We start from the raw sequence: 16,561 nt of genomic DNA, 5'->3' as shown, positions 1-16,561 counted from the left end.
AGGAATTGCGTTCAACAAATGAATGGCAGAACCATATCAGCTATCATACAAAAGGAAAACTTACTTGATCAACTGTAATTTCACCAATGACTTTACTCCCATACACTTCTCTGAATTTTTTTATTGATTTCTGATGCTCAATCAGCTTCTTTGCAACAATACCCTTAAGATCCTATGTGAAATAACAACGACTTTACTAATCATTGCATTAAAAGACGCCATCATTGCATATTAGGCATGAAAATTAACAATTTAAAAACACAAGCTTTTCACATAATCAAGTGAAAACATTCTGAGAAGAATCAAGAACATGAGAGCTGAAACAAAACGTTTTTTTCCTTCAATAATTTACATGGTATAATTGGATGTTGGCATAATTGCATATATTGGATTTAAATACTCACTGTAGTATCAGTGAAGCTTCTTGTAGCATTGCAGAGAGGCGCTGTGACTGCCTATAAAAGAAAATCACACAATCTACACATATGGTCAAATATATATATTGTGCATTTCAGGGGGGGGGGGAAGCTATATAATGGGTGAATAAAAAGTGGGGGTGGGGATCATATTGGTTTTTATAACATGGATAAGTAGTAGACTTGCTATATAGGGCTATTGGTTTTAATAAGGTTAACAAACATCCCAGGCCCCTAATGTTCACAATTGGTATAATCACCAAAACATTTTCATGTATATGATCAAATGCATATTAATTTAGAGATGCAAACATGTTCCCTAACCACTCCATTGCTGCCTGGCAGTCGAGTGGTTGGGGAACTAGCTTCTCACTGTGCACGTCCGGGTTCGAATCCCGGTTCAGGCATGGATATCTACTAACCTAACACTAACAAATTCTCTAGACGGGTCATGCTGGTCCCTTGGGAATAAGTGAAGATCACGTTATTTAAAAAAAAAAAAAAAAAAGAGTAAAATTCTCGAGAATAATCTTTAGGAGAATATTCGAGAATATTCTCTGGAAGGACTACTATTATAAATAACTTGAGAATATTCTTATAAATTCTTGATGAGAAATCTCCTGTTATTTATTGTATAGTTATATATAATAAGCTAACCTTGAGAATATTCTCTGGAAGGACTACTTTTATGAATTACTGGGAAATATTCTTATTGAAAATAATAAGAATTACTCTTATTCTTAATAAGAATTCTCTCCTTGATGAGAATATTCTTCGGTTATAGAAGTCCTTCCAGAGCAGTGTTTCTCAACCGTCGGGCCCTGACCTCATTCATATCAGACCTCGAGTGATTAGAGTTTCATTTTCTGTTGGTTATGTATTTAACCGGGCTGCAGGCTTGGAACGGTTGAGAGCCACTGTTCCAGAGAGTATTCTTAAGAATATTTGAAATATAACATGCATCATAATAAATATAATCTCTATAAATAACTTGAGAACAATTCTTATTATTTTTCGATAAGAATATTCTCTAGTATATATATATAATTGATAAAAGTAGTCTTTTGAGAGAATTATTCTTAAGAATAGTCTCTATTCCCGTCAAAAAGACCAGAATATTGAAGTTTACAGCCCACAATATTAAAGGTTAAAAGCGAGAAAATTAAACCAACATGGCCGAATTGTGTAACTTTTAGAGAAATATGAGTGAAACAGAATTTAGGTGTATGTACATTGAAGAAAACAAGTTCTGTATTTTCTTCAAATGATCGTGATTATGTAAGAATAGATTCCTTTAATCAATCAACTCTCATAATGACCAGAGAGAACTAAAAGTTTTCATTGGGGTGAATGTGCCAAAAATTACTTTGTTTTAAATGTTTCGGGCAATGAAAACTGATTTATATTTCATAATGAAAAAAATTTATTTAAAAAGAAAATGAATATATTCTTGATTATTCTTCGTTTTTTTACATCCAGGAAAATATTCTCGTTCTCTTCCTCACATCTCTATTAAGTTGTTAATTTGAATGAGGACAACGTAACAGTTTCATAATTTATGTCTGCAGTTCCACTAATACGTAAAAGGACTTTCTTCCCTGCAAAAAAAATTCTTGGCCCTTAAGTTTTTTGGCTGGTACCTAAATTTCTTTAATTTGTCAAGCCCAGGGGATCTTAGTAAAGCAAGATGTCATTAAAATGAATTGCGCTGCATTTAATAATTATTTCATTGCATCCAGAAATGGTTCTAAATTTCAGTGTTATTAATACTTTAATTATTTAATGCTTTTTGTACACAAAACCTTACACAGGACTAGTGATAACCTCTCATCCAGCAAAATTTCCCTAAAAAATTTCTCCTTTGTGACTAAATATTTCCCCTCACATTCCAAAAAATGTGCTGCCATCTACTGGGCAAAATGTATAGTCAAGTATTTTTACACTAGAAAAATATTGCACTGCATTTTTTAGATTTTTTACACAAATTTTTTTGTTTTATGAACTCAAAATTTCCCACAAAAATGCTAAAAAATTTCTCTCACAAATTTTTGCCTATTTCTCCTATGAATATGGGAAATTTCCCATGAGTTACCATCACTGCGACAGGAATTACTTTTGTGGGCTAAATTGATAAATTCAAGGTTTGAAGGAAAGGGGGATATATAGAATCACTTCCGGAGAAATTTTATGTCAGTAAAATTCAGTGTTTCAAACTAACAAAGTGCATGGCACTTGATGTGTTCCAGGGTTGTTTGGTTTTAACCACGTTGGTTTAAATCATGGTTTAAACCTTGGTTTTAACCAAGTGGTTTTTTTCAAAAAATCAAATAAAAGTCGCCTAAATATCATTTTTTTCCTTGAAAAATATCATATTGGTTCATTATTAGCCAAAATGCTTCATTTTTACCACATTTTATATCCTTGGGGTACATTCTGATGGTATATCTTTAAATGACATAAGATTTTATAAGTGGTTTTTTTCAAAAAGTCTCATAAGAGAGGCCAGAATATATATATATTTTTCATTTAAAGTATCTTAGTTATTTAAAGTTATATATAAAAGCCAAAATTTCTCATTCTTACAACATTTTCTAACCTTTGGCTACATTCTGGTGCTCTATCTTTAGCAAATTCATGAATAAGGATTGCATCACACATCTAAATGTAGTGGTGTATTATCTCACAGGGTTTCTTTTTCCGTTCACAAAGAAGCAGCTACAGTAGTGACACCATCATGCTAGGGGCAGGTGGTCCTATAATCCAATAAAGACACCAGCTGTCCTTAAAGGACAAAGACTAGTGTACTAGTTGTTACATTACCTCACATACATTTTCATTTTCTTTCCCATAAGAAGTAGCACATCTCCTACTGTATATCTCCTAGTCTTAATATTCAATAGTTGTTTTTTTTTTTATACTTTCACACACACACACTGTTAAGCCCAGTTAATCAAGGTTCTACTGTATAGTAGTAACAGATTTAAGAAAAATAATCAGCTATATACAGGGTGATTATAATTTAAGTTTTGATTCCAAAACTATACAATAAGTACTGATCAGAATGACTTGAAAATTTGCATGGATACTCCTGAAGCAATGGACGTTTCTTTCGCAAAAGAAAAAAGTGCAAAATGTGCAAGTAAATGATGCTGTACTTGGCCAACAGTATAATCTGTTTTGTGCAACCACATCATTTCGACACTTCCACAGCATCAGTGTGTGGATAGAACTTCTATCAAGATGCACATTGCTGAAGACCCATTTTGAAAGGATGCATCTTAACCCTTGCAACTTCTGGCTGTGAGGGTACCTCAAAATGTTATAAACAGTGGTCAGATTGCAAACTTTGGTGAATTGCAATCTCCAGCACATTCCCTATATGTTAGAAGTTCCTCAGGAATATAAACGGGGGGGGGGGACGCGTTTGGTTTAATAAAGCTGAATTGCAAGCACATCCACATTATGACCATGGCATACTCCGATTCTGTTGTTGAACAAGAATTTTTGTGCTTTCAACCTCATAGCCAGAACACGTGGTGGACAACATATTTAACATTTCTTAAATAAGTTGTAGTTATTTGTTCAATTTATTCGTTTTTTGTGATGTTTCCATGAATTATCAAATCATGAAATGCTATTATTAAGGTATCATTCTGCCATGACTGACTATGGTTTCCATTCTGCGAGCAAATTTCCCACATGTTGGATGATGTCATTAATTTTACATTTTTAAGTATTTTTTCCCCTTTATCAAATAAAATTGAATTTTTTCAGGAATATTCATGTCAATTTTCAAGTCATTCTGACAATCGTTCTGTTTTTACAGTGTTTTGAAATCCAAACCTTAGTTATAAATCACCCTGTATATCGTAAATCATCGTTAATTAATCTGCATTATTTATGCTTCATTAAATACATTATATTCACCTAATTTTTATTACTTTTTGCAAAATAGCTTCGTAATTAAGTATACTGAAAGAACCGGAGAAAAACCTTTATATATTATATGATTAATAATAACATTAAAAGAATTTTCAAACACACAGTAATCCATTGAGTTAAGCAAAAAATAATTAAATTGCAAAAGTTGGTTTTTGTTAAAATGTAATGAATATTTATCGATTAATTAGCATGGGAATAGTGTTAATTATATTAATAAACATTTTGTTTTAGTTAATTATTGGAAGTTTGAATGATTTTTCAGAAATTTCATTGTTTTTAATGTTAATACTATTTAAAACAAAAAAAATGGTTTAAACCAAAAAAAACCTGGTTTAAACCAAAAAAACCCGGTTTTTTTACCAACCCTGATGTGTTCACATTGGGACTCATGATTTCTGATAATAATAACCTATTGACAGATATATCCAAAAGAAATCCTGATTGTAAGTACAACCACATGTCCCCATTTTATTGAACAGGATGTGTGTATGAAACCTGAATTCAGTTTCTTTCTTACACTACTGTTTTTCTGCGCTGTTAAACCATGCTTTTTTCATATTGTTCTCAAACAGGATACTTCTCTTAAGTTTTTTATTTAGCCATTGTGAGGAATTGGAATAAACTGTCTAATGTATACCACAAATTATGGCACTTTTGTTAATATATGTACATTCCATAGATTCCCTTTTGAAAGCCTCCCATCAAGAAAAGAATGAAAGGAAATGGAACTATAGATACAGAACGATTCCAATCTTAAGGAAATTGATATTTTTTTGATATTATGCCAAGATGAACTCTGAAAGAAAAATCATCTGGTCTCCACTAGGACTCGAACCCAGTCCCTCTTGCAAATCGGGCAAGCATGCTACCATCTCTACACCATGATCCTACATTCATTATTTTACGCACTATGGTATGAGGTGCTGAAGTAGAGGCATTTGTAACCTCTCTTAACCCATTAAAGACGACTTTGATTCTTAGAAAGAAGAAAAAAACACCGAGTGGAACCACTCCCACCATTTATTGGCAAAGAAAACATTTATGGCAAATTTTCTTACCAACCTGCGTGAATGGGTTAATGCTCCCAGGTGGGATATTAGAGATATATATATAAATGTTAAATAAGGACGGCAAGGCTGTGCCTCCAGTAGTGTAGATGGTAGCATGCTTGCCCAGTTTGCAAAAGAGCCTGGGTTCGAGTCGTAGTGGAGACCAGATGACTTGTCTTTCAGAGTTCACACCTTGGTATAATATCCGGAAAATGTTTTCTTGATATATTGGGCTGAGAAAAAGCTTTCAATTTCAATCTTATATATTTTTTAACTAACAGATTTTTAAAAGTAACTAGCAAGCTAATAACTTGCTTCTTCTTATCAATTTTCCTTGTACCATTGCATTATTTTGTATAGCAGTATATAAAATTTTATGCAAGCTTCACCAATACACCAATATACAAGCTAGAAAATCAACCATTCTCACCCCCCTCCCCAACCAAGATTTTTCTTCATTATCACAAAATCCACAAGTGAAATCAGCTGACATTTCTTTTACAATAAAACAGTTGCCTTAAACATTACAGGCTTTTAAAGAAAGGTGCACATAACAAGATACAGGACTGAGATATACAATTATATGTAGTTATATTCTGTGTGTGAATACTTGTTTCACAGAATATTCTTGAAGAAATCTGATATCCCTCTGAAACTTCACTATAACTTTGACCTTTGAACACCAGATAAGAAAACTGCCAATGAAGAAAGAGCACATCATAGATAACACTGGAGTAGCAACATACACACGTCATACTGTGGAATAAATGGTTACAAACTCAGCAGAAAAACTTGATAAATTACTGAGGATATAGTCACTGGAATTCTATGACAGGTATGTGGCATGAAGCATGCTTATATTAGTCAAAGTATAATTTGATTCTCATTCAAAACAGGTAATTTCAAGAAACTCCAATACTGAAAATGTAAGAAAATATATCTCTTGATTAAAAGGCATAAGCCTATCCAATAAAACATTTCTATTTAGATATGTATTTACAAGGGGTATTACATTAGCAAGCTATAGCCCAGTGCGGAAAGTTTGGAGGGCTGGCAAAAAAGAATGTTTTGCATTGTTCTGCAACAAGCCCTGAGTTGGATGGAAGTGCTCTGCGGTGAAAGTTCCCATAATGGTTCCTATAATGGTTTCTACATTTCTCTTAAAATTCTACCTGAAATTGTTCTGCAGTAACATCAATTGCTCTGCGACATGTTTTTGGCATATTCTGTTTTGGGGCTTGGCTCCTAAGAAATTTGGTTGAGAGAGGCCCTTTTTTTTTTTTTGTCAAACCCTGGTCAGATAGACTAGCGTTTCTTGACTTTTTTTTTGCTCATGACCCTCTTTTTTTTGGATCATACTTTTTCCCTTACGGGCCCTCCAAATCTAGGAACAACACTATTATTCTATTATTTTTCTACTTATATAGCGAGTGACTATACCATACCTAAAGGGTGGGGTGACCTTGGTTCTCTCTCAGAGCTTAATCCCTTTAACTGAGCAAATACAGTCAATGCTCGTTATAATGACCCAAAATGTTCTGTCCAAAAACAATGTTATATCATATACTATCAAAATTTTTTTTGATAGTAATATAAAAGAAAAGATATTCTGTTAGACATAAGTTTATTTGAGAAAAATTGATGGCAGCACAACACATAACAAGCATTACACAGAAACAAACTTCACGATAGGTTCACAACACGTATATACACACATTCCGGCAGGTACCAGTTCATTACAAATTCCATAGAATAATGGATGAGGTGGTGCATGCGTGGTTTAGTAGTAGTAAAGACAGCCTTGCACTGAACTTTGTCAAATTGCATTATTACAATGTAAACACCTCACTTCACATCTCAAAGATATTGTCAAACACGCACAACATAAGCCATACATAAACCGGTTTTTGACTCTTGTCATGTTAAAAATCGAACCCTGGCTACTACTATTAAACTGCACATGTGCCTAGTAAATAATATTCTGAAGAACTAACAAATTTGCAGACAAAATGTGACTTGCATTTCTTTATTTTTACAACAAGGACCGTAGTTTATTTAAGAGGGAATTCCTAAAAGAGTCCGGATACCCAGAGAAACTTATGCCCGTATCGATTTATCATTTCAAAGAGAGTCCTGGCTTTATTTTTTTTCATACTGAGAATATTTATTTATACTATTATTTGTAATATTATTGTTGGTTTCCACTTCTGTTATGTTTTCAATGCTGGATTTTTTTATTTTTGGCATCCTTAGTCAGTCATGGCCTTGGCAACTTTTCCTGAGGCTGTTGGAAGTGTTTGGTGCTGGAAAAAAGTCGCCAAGGGATCTGTATTATACTACACCTGTTTCTCAGAATGTACTTAACATGTTTGTTTCTGAGAATGCACGATATGTGTTAAAATAAAGCAGTCATCTGTCTTCTGAATTTGGAAGCAACAAGGCAGGTTAGCCTATTTTTGCCTGTTTCGTACTTCATCAAGTACTGAATGTTGTAGACCTGATTAATTTCTCTGTACGTAAAGACTTTTTTACATGGGGGATCAGCTTGCATTTGTGTCTTGGGAGACCTATTGCAGGATGGGGGAGGGGGATACATAATTGCTGTAGCCTACATACCAATTGAGAAGAGTATCCTTAATTCATTACACACACACAATAAATACGAGTTTCTAGTGGGGGCCCTTACAGTGCAGTGTTCTTTGAGACAAAGGGGGTCACAGAGGAAAAAGTCACGGCATGTGTGCTGTGCCTAACATGAAAAAGGAAATCAATCTGTGTGTGCTGGACATGCGAGCCGTTTGGAAACAGACCTTGAATACACATTTCGATCAGCATTTCTCAACTAAGAAATTTCATTGAATTTTAAAATTTTTTGAAGTACTACATTCCCTATCATATGAGATAAGGAGTAACCATCAGTGCTGTCTTAACTCATGGGCCCACCCGAGCACGGCCTGGGGCCTCATAAAAATGAGATCTGATTAAAATTTACTAGAATTTACCAGGTAGGGCCTCACAAAAACCACTTGGCCCAGGGGCCCATAATGCTCTTAAGATGGCCCTGCTTATATCATTACTTATTTTTTTTAAAGTTTTTCCCTTTAATTCAAGAGATTGCTACTCAAGTTCAAGTGGTACTTTATATATATCTACCTTTACCTGTATCTACACCCCCCCCCCCAAAGCTAGATTGAGACCAAGTACAAGAACAAGTATATCAAATCTTTTTTTTTTTTTGTTCACCTAAAATGATTCAAAAAAAGCAATTTTTGAATTTGTGATGCATTTATGAGCCATGAGGGAGAAAGAACCCATACATGCGTTTTTCCCTAGCATTAACGAGGAACTGTAATATCCTACTCACTACCCCTGAGGGGAAAAAAAAATCCTCATAGACATAGTTTCATATCAAATATAATAAATATAGATCATATTGTACCTGTGGCTGCAAAACGAGTCGGCCAGCAATCATTCGAATCAAAGCCATTTCTTTTAAATGGTGTGAAGTTTCAAATAGCTGTAATTATAAATACAATAAACAAGAATTTTTAATTATTAAAGAAGAGGAGGAGGAGGACACCGGCAACTCCAAACGGCGAAGAGGAGGAATCCGCTACCTTCGACGAGAAACAACTCGCCGCTTCATTCGGAAGGACACGAAGTATTTATTGATTATTTCTGCCAAATCGGCACATTCACGCCAAATACGGCACCTGGACTTCCAGTTTAACTGCACGATTACAGTTCGTTCAAATGCAATATTTAGGAGAGTATTAAAATTTCAAGGAATTCAAGGACAATTGGAAAAATAGGTTTTTTAATTAGGTTAATGAATTTCTTACATTAAATATAAGTGAATGTAATTAAATAAAAAAATTCCAAGATCACGTTTGACATTGAGACTCATGTATAGGGTTACACAAATCTTTCCCCCAACCCTGGAAAATATCATGGAGTCTAGTCAAGTCAAGTTGAAGAAGCTAAATATAATAATATTTATTAAAAAACATTCGGTATCATACAGATTTCTCATAAATATGTTTTTAATTCCATTCGAAATCAAGAATATTCATTTCAATGCCGTAATATTCGAAGTTTTCCTAAATCTAAATATATTGTATTTAATGAATATATTTTCGTAAATCGTTTGGCAATGGTAGTGAAAGGGTGCGGTTATGCAATCGGGCCTTGCTAGATATAGGTGCATGAAACCGAAAACAGCTTTATGTATTGAAGGGAAGTGATCTAGTAAGCCCTATTGCGAAGTACTTTTATAAATTCAGCTGTTGTGTTATTGACAGTTTGGCAGTTTTGAGAAATAGTGAAGAGTTATTCTTAGCCATTTCTAGCTGCAGTTGGCGGTAAGCGTTATCAATACTGAAGTAAGTTGTTTATTATCTCGGATAAGCTCTCTTTTCTGAGATATGGTCTAATCTTGACCGAGAAGGACAAGCGCGTATTCTTACTGTGAGCACCAGAGGTCTCCAACCTTTTCCCCAGTCGGGAGCACCCGCAAGTTTGACGTATGAATGCGTGAAGTGAAATCAGGATGATTTCAATCGTTGAATACTATTCTTCTGAAATGTTTAATTGAAGCGTTGATGATATGCTCGCGAGCACGAAATCAGACGAGCATCCAGTACTTCAGGGGAGCACCGTGGTGCTCGCGAGTAACGGGTTGAGGATGTCTGGTGTACTCTAAATTAAATTTGAAGGAACATTCGTTATATCAATCTGGTATAAAATGTTAGTTATCACACAAACAAATCGATCAATATTTTAATATGTCCATGTAAGGTCCCAATTCAGATTTGATGGGGTCCTGGGTAAAGCAGGCACAGTGTGCATCTCGTAGCATGGCACATAATGTGATCTAGTATAATTTTTAAGGGTAAGAATGAAATTAGTGTATATTTTTAGCCTAGCGGTCCCCCATAACATCACTTGACCCAGGAGCCCATGGTAATGTTAGGACCTCCTCTATCATAGATATATGGTTAGTGATCAGTGTCGCAAGTAAGGAGGGAGCAAGCAGTTCTGGTGCCCCATGCGCTGGATTAGAGGGGTACAAATTTCATCCTTTAACATCTTCAACATTACGGGATGGGGGGGGGGGCAAAATGCCCGCTTTTCCTTTCTGACCAAGAATCTAGAAAATAGTTGCGACCCTGTTAGTGGTGAATGTGTAATGCTTAAATTTGGGCTCCAAAAATTATGATAGAGCAGAGCAGTGGCTCTCAAAGTGTGTGTCATGGTGAGCTGATGATAATGTGTGCCAGTTTGATACTTTGTGGCAGCTCTTCGTTAGACTATTCTTGAGAGCTGTGGATAAACGTAGATTAGGCCCAAGTGAGCCTCGGGTGGCAGGAGTTTGAAAATCACTGAAGTAGACAAATGCCTCACTTGCTCATGGGAAAATTGGGTCCAGATCCATGTGTTTGAAGTTTTCTGCCCAGGTCCTGGTGTACATCCAAATTATCAAGTCTACTGTATAACTATGTTAATAAAAAAGACAGTTTGCAATAAATTTAGGCAATAGCACCCACTGCCCAAAGAAAAAAATTGTGAGAATGGGCCCAGATACTTGAAGGTTATTCACTGCTCTACAATCATTGCCCCACAAAGGTGTGGGGCTGATAAGGCTCCAGCCAGGATCAGTTCTTATTTTTTTTTTGTTTTCCTTTAAACCATAATTGTTAATCCATAGCCCACCTGCCAAATGTGACCTGCGACCTCAAACCTAATTTTTTAAAAATGAAATAAGTGAATTTACAAAGCACTTCAGCAACCTGTGCCACAGTTCTGCATCACACAAGTGGCCCACAGCTAATTGACAGATCACTCTAGTGACCTGCTGCATATTTGCAGTTCAAGGGATCCGTGTCACTGTTCCAGAGCCCTTAAGTGACCCGCTACACATTTTCAGATCACTTGACCCACGAGACATTTCATGGCCCCCACATCCTGGAGCAGTGGACTTTTGGTGGGTCCCCAGACCAGACTTTCATGTGACCTGTTATAGTGAATTTATGGCGGGGAAAAAACAAAAAAATGATGAAAATCCTCCCGAGCCCCAGAGCTGCAGCCCTGTCAGCCTCCCCCTTGTGGGGGCCATGGCACATTTTAAGATCACTTAACCCACGGAACATTTCCAACTCACTTAAGTGGCCTGTGACACGTTTTCAAACTAATGAAGTGGCCCACACTCTCCAAAAGGTTGGGCATGATATTTATAAATTATTTATAGAGGGATCCTTCAAAGAGCACAGTCTAGTAAACAATATATTTTTGCATGGCATCACAATGGAAGGACTGTGATTGCTTACTCAGGGCCGGAACTAGTGGGGGGGGGGGGCAACTACCCTGTGCTGCAAAATTTAGGGGGAGGGCTGGCAGTTTTAGGTGTGAACAAAACACTGTTATAGAAGAATTATAAAGTATTAAAGTTGTGTGGGTGGCAAAATAATGCTTGCCCCGGACAGCAGAAATCCTAGTTATGGGCCTGGACTACACGACCGTAACTAGAACTTTTTGGTGTAGTTTAGTATACATCATTAAAGGAAGAATTTAGCGCTCCTTCTGATACAGGGCGCCAAACATGTGTGTACTTTTAGCTTGGAAGTCAAAACCCTGAGCCTGTTGGTTCCCTGTCTTGCAGAGAATTTTAAGCTACTGCTTTATTAAGAAAAAGTCGAAAATGTTACTCGATATAACTTAAAAAAATTTTTATTCCATTTTGCTGTCCCTAAAATTTAACGGCCCGATGTGGATGTGCCTTTTGCACCTGCCCAAGTCTAGTCCTGTCTGTGCCATTCGTTGAAAATTTTGAATAATTTTATTCTTTCTTTCGTCTCTCGATCAATGCTGGGCTTCTCATGGCCAATATTTCACTGATGCTGCATGTTCTTGTGAATTTTGCTCCAGTTCTGTCTCTTTGAAATTTTTAAATATATACAGTGATCTCTTGCTTCTGTGTTGTGAAAAGGAACAAAGAAAAAAAGATGTAAGTGAGAGAGATGAAGTAAATAGCATTATTTACCTATATCTTTGAGCGAGAGTGCAGAAAAATCATTTTATAATGGAGAAACCATATAAGTGAGCGATCTCTGTATTTATCTTATTGTCTGAAAACTTTTTGATACCAATAAATAAAGTTTGTATGAAATTGCTCTGGTTTTTCGTTTGTAGCGCAGTACTCATACATAGCAAGATTTCTAGGAGTTTTTGATGAAACAAGTAAATGCTGTGTGGGAAGCATCTAACTTGTCAATATTTATAGTTTCTTTTTTTTTTTTTTAATTAGATGTTAAAATTCTTGTTTTATGCAGAGTGGCATATTCTTTGCTGCGCTCAATCAAATCTTCTGAAAACGGACGAAAACTTGTAAAATATCAATGAAATGATTAATCGAAGTGAGCACTCCAACGTCGTATCCCTTGTTCTTGTGAAAATTACAATTTAAAAAAAATTATTGGATCACTTATTGGATCTTTAATGGTTCAAAAGATGAATAAACAGTATTGATGGGAGGGGGGGGGGATGAATTATTGTTATTCCTGTATGAAATTTGTTAAAAATGCTAATTTTCACTTACTTGATTAGTCTCACTAGTTATAAAAGCATGAATAATTTAACCAGTCATTTTACTAACCTGAATCCGGGGTCATCTTTGTAGCATCATGATTGCTTACCAATGTGCATGCTTAATCTCAAAAATCGTAAAATTTGTTTAAGGGGTCATATACGTGGAAAAATAAAAGAAACTTTTTGTGTGTGTGTGTGCGCTCGCGCACGCTAAAAGTTCCAATTATTGAGATGTAAACCCCCATTCCATAAAAAAAAACATTTTTAAATGCAATATTTTTTGAGAAATTAAACATAGAGGGTGCACACGTAGCTAACAGCACACACTGCAAATTACTCGTGAGCCATTCCCTAGAGGCATAGGTATTTCTAATTATTCGAAATCGTTTATATTAGTGCTGTTTTTCCCTTAACTTTTCTTCATTTTTTTGAATTCAAATATCTCCGCGAATATTGCTCTTAGAAACGTGATTTTTTTTTCTTATTTTTTGGCTCGGGAGAGACAGGGCAACAACTTTTAAATTGGGTTTTCAGCACACTGAGACTATAAAAAGTTTATTTTTTAAATATTTTAATAACTATGCAACCCCCTTGCAATATGAATGAGGTATCTGATGTCCACACGTTATTTGGATACTTTTTCTAATTGGAAGTATGCCTCTAGGATCAATAGTGAGCCAGCAATTTGTGGTGCATATAAAACCTTTGTTTTGGTAAGTTTTCATTAGCTCAAAAGTTGTCATGTTCAGTGAATGTACATAAATAGGAGGAAATCAACCATTTTATTTTTTAATTCAAAATAATTAAATTTTCACTATTATTTTGAGTTACATAATTTTTACAACTTTGAATTTAATTTACATTTTGCAATTTGTGAACCACACCCCCTCAATCATCACTGACAAATGCTGAAAACTTCAAAGTCAAATATCTTGGTTAATATTCCATTTAAAAATGTGAAATGTTTTGTAAATGACTTCCCAGAGCCACATTTACGTTTCACTAATTGGAAGTTTTAGCACAGTCTGCATAAAACTTTTTTATTTTTTCATATATACGACCCCTTGGGAAATTTAAAACACTTTGAGCAACCTCGCGAGATTTAAAACTTTTCTAATTGCAAGTATGTTTCTAAAAAGTCAAAAGTTAGAGATCTGTGCTTTGCAAACAATTTGTACATCCTGTATGTTATAAACACAATGAGGGGAAAATGATGTAAAGCAGCGGTTCTCAACCTTTTCTGACTTGCGAAGCCCTTTTCAATGTATAATTTCTATGGCAGAGCCCTGTTTACCTCGAGGAGCCCTTTTTAGTATATTATTTATATGGTGGTACCCTTTAGGCCTCATTTTTTTTTTTTTTTTTTTTTTTTTTTTTTGTTTACCAAATTTATTGATTTATTTTATTATCGAGTGGCTGCGAAGCACCGGTTGAGAACTGATGATGTAAAGGGAAATTTAAATGAAGCTTATTCTCTTGCTATTATGATGTGCATCATCTCTCTCCAATAATACGTATTTTAATTGATCTTATTTAAGCAACAATTTTTGCTTCTAAACCAATGATTAAAAACAATACAATTTCTAAGAATTCGCTCTTCATGATTCCACACAAAGGTTTTTAAATTCACTTATAATGTGTTCATACAGTATTTTCCTGGGATTACCTTTAGTATTGTTTTCTTCATGATCTTTTGGGGCATATTAAAAAAAGGGCAAATGTTTCGTGCCAAACTAAAGTCACAAGGTCGAACTCCTCAGAGATGACTTTTCTTTCAGAGTTCACCTCAGCATAATATCCGGAAAATAACTATTTCCTTGTCCTCAGAGATTATGACCATATAATAAAAATTTTGACACTATAGAAAAAAATATCTGAAATTTGGTGGAATGCATTCGAGTGCATAGAATGTGCTTTTCCCAAACACTCCCTGCAGTCACTCTCTTCAGCCCTGTCTCCTAACAGTTTTCAGCATTGATTTTTAGCATATTAAGCCTTTTCTCTTTTTTTAGCATTGGCTTACAAAGTCAACATATTTTTTCAATTTTATGTTAGTGGTGAATAAAACGAGACTTGGATCATAGGTTGTGGTTCGTCTGTAGGTAATATACACTCTTCCTTCAGGAGAGCTTTGATATGTGCAGTACAATGTGTCCGGCTTTCAATGCTCAATGTAGGCATTTAGTGCTCCATGGTACATTTCTGATGCAAACTCTTGAATGAGTAAGTGCTTGGTTGTGGAAATGTTGTAAAGTATGTTTTGGGGCATTTCTTGTCAGATTGACCTATCACACATTGAGCACCCTAGGTTTGGGATGCCTTTTTATTTTCATTTTGTTCCGATTATTCAACCTACTCTTTTTTGTTTTATCTTATTTTTATTTTGATTCGTTATATTTTTTTTATGAGAAAGATGGTTAAATTATATCTAGGACGGGATGTTTCCTGGAAGGGACCATTAATTTTCTGTTGTGTTGTTGTTGCAGGGAGCGATTGGGCGCACGCGACGGTTAGGATAAAATGAGCTACTCTCCTACCAAAGGGCAGAAGGTACTGCTTTTGTGGGACTCGCCCGTCAAGGAAGAATGCCTGGTCAAAACCGTGGATGAATTGAAGAAGATGGTTGGAGATAGCGGCACGGTGGCCGCAGAGAATATCGGTCGCCTGAGCGTTGCCTCTCACGAGAGTTCATCTTTCGACGTGGTTTTCTCCGGGATCGTGAGCCCCGCGGCCACCGCACATTCGACGGACCTCTTCGTCGAGATTGCGAGGCTCTTGAAGCCCGGCGGTTTGTTCTTCGTCAGGGAATGGATCACTGATCCACAGAGTCGGGTCAGTCCCAGGACTTCGGCCAAGCTCGCCACAGCCTTGAAATTGTCAGGACTGGTCAACGTTCGGCAGTTAGCAGGCATAACTTCGGAATTCGGCACGATACAGAAAGTCTTACGAGAGGAGACCGGCGAACCGCCAAGCGAAGAGTTCGTCCTGGCCGCGTCCAAACCGAAATTCGAGATCGGCTCTTCGGTTTCGCTGACCAAGACATCTCAGCCAGCAGCAAACCCGAGCGGTGCTGCTAAGATATGGATGCTGTCCGCTGACACGTTGGACGAACAAACCGAACTTGTTAACGAAGACGACCTATTGGACAAAGACGACCTCAAGAAGCCAGATGCCAGTACTCTCAAGGCCGCAGCGTGTGGCCCTACTAAGAAGAAGGCCTGCAAGAACTGTACCTGCGGACTGGCAGAGCAGCTGGAGAAAGAAGCCGCCGTGGGTCAGGCTGAAGAGCAACAGCAGTCGTCCGCTAAGTCTGCTTGTGGCAACTGCTACTTAGGTGACGCGTTCAGGTGCTCGAGTTGTCCGTACCTTGGCATGCCGGCTTTCAAACCCGGCGAAAAGATCGCTCTCACTGGCCAGCAGCTAAAAGCTGACGCTTAATTTAAATAGACAGTGATCATTCAGTGTAGATCTTACATTAAGACATTTTCTTTTTTTCAAGTACCGCAAGTTGTTTCAAGGATGAGATGTAAATTTTCTTCGAACAATAAAATATGTCCGATAAATACAGAA

At 36.2% G+C, this 16,561-nt stretch overlaps 3 protein-coding genes across 10 annotated transcripts in view; 2 read left to right on the top strand and 1 right to left on the bottom strand.

The window, feature by feature from the left end:
* kdn (citrate synthase) overlaps positions 1-9,347 on the bottom strand; it is a 22,228-nt gene extending 12,881 nt beyond the window's left edge. The window contains exons 1-3 of the mRNA XM_089255077.1: positions 8,847-9,347; positions 405-455; positions 65-172 (exon numbers count right to left, since the gene is read on the bottom strand). Coding sequence (XP_089111203.1) covers positions 65-172; positions 405-455; positions 8,847-8,894 — 207 coding nt within the window. The 5' untranslated portion in view covers positions 8,895-9,347. The remainder of the gene's footprint in view (positions 1-64; positions 173-404; positions 456-8,846) is intronic.
* Positions 6,153-16,561, top strand: CIAPIN1 (cytokine induced apoptosis inhibitor 1). 5 transcript variants are annotated; one of them, XM_089255148.1, is made up of 2 exons: positions 6,153-6,242; positions 15,478-16,561. In XM_089255148.1, exon 2 carries the CDS (start codon positions 15,512-15,514, stop codon positions 16,427-16,429), a length of 918 nt encoding a protein of 305 aa, XP_089111274.1. In that variant the 5' UTR covers positions 6,153-6,242; positions 15,478-15,511; the 3' UTR covers positions 16,430-16,561. The 5 variants fall into 5 exon arrangements, with proteins under 5 accessions (XP_089111274.1, XP_089111290.1, XP_089111266.1 ...); XM_089255164.1 differs by having other exon boundaries at positions 6,213-6,333; XM_089255140.1 differs by lacking the exon at positions 6,153-6,242 and adding an exon at positions 7,711-7,851.
* Positions 6,172-16,561, top strand: part of LOC149086375 (secernin-2) — a 44,117-nt gene continuing 33,727 nt past the window's right edge. The window contains exon 1 of one of the 4 annotated variants that reach the window (XM_089255098.1): positions 6,172-6,242. The gene's annotated coding sequence lies outside the window, so the exon portion shown is untranslated. Of the gene's footprint in view, positions 6,243-7,722; positions 7,852-9,652; positions 9,790-16,561 lie in introns of those variants that run through there. The other 3 variants (XM_089255118.1, XM_089255089.1, XM_089255108.1) reach the window with 3 other exon arrangements.

The sequence above is a fragment of the Pholcus phalangioides genome, unplaced genomic scaffold, assembly GCF_987345545.1.
Source record: "Pholcus phalangioides strain wild (caught in Gottingen) unplaced genomic scaffold, Ppha-v1.0 ptg000004l_1, whole genome shotgun sequence".
NCBI lineage: Eukaryota > Metazoa > Arthropoda > Arachnida > Araneae > Pholcidae > Pholcus > Pholcus phalangioides.
Note: the sequence above shows the minus strand (reverse complement) of the source record. Positions and strands in the feature narration are given on the sequence as shown.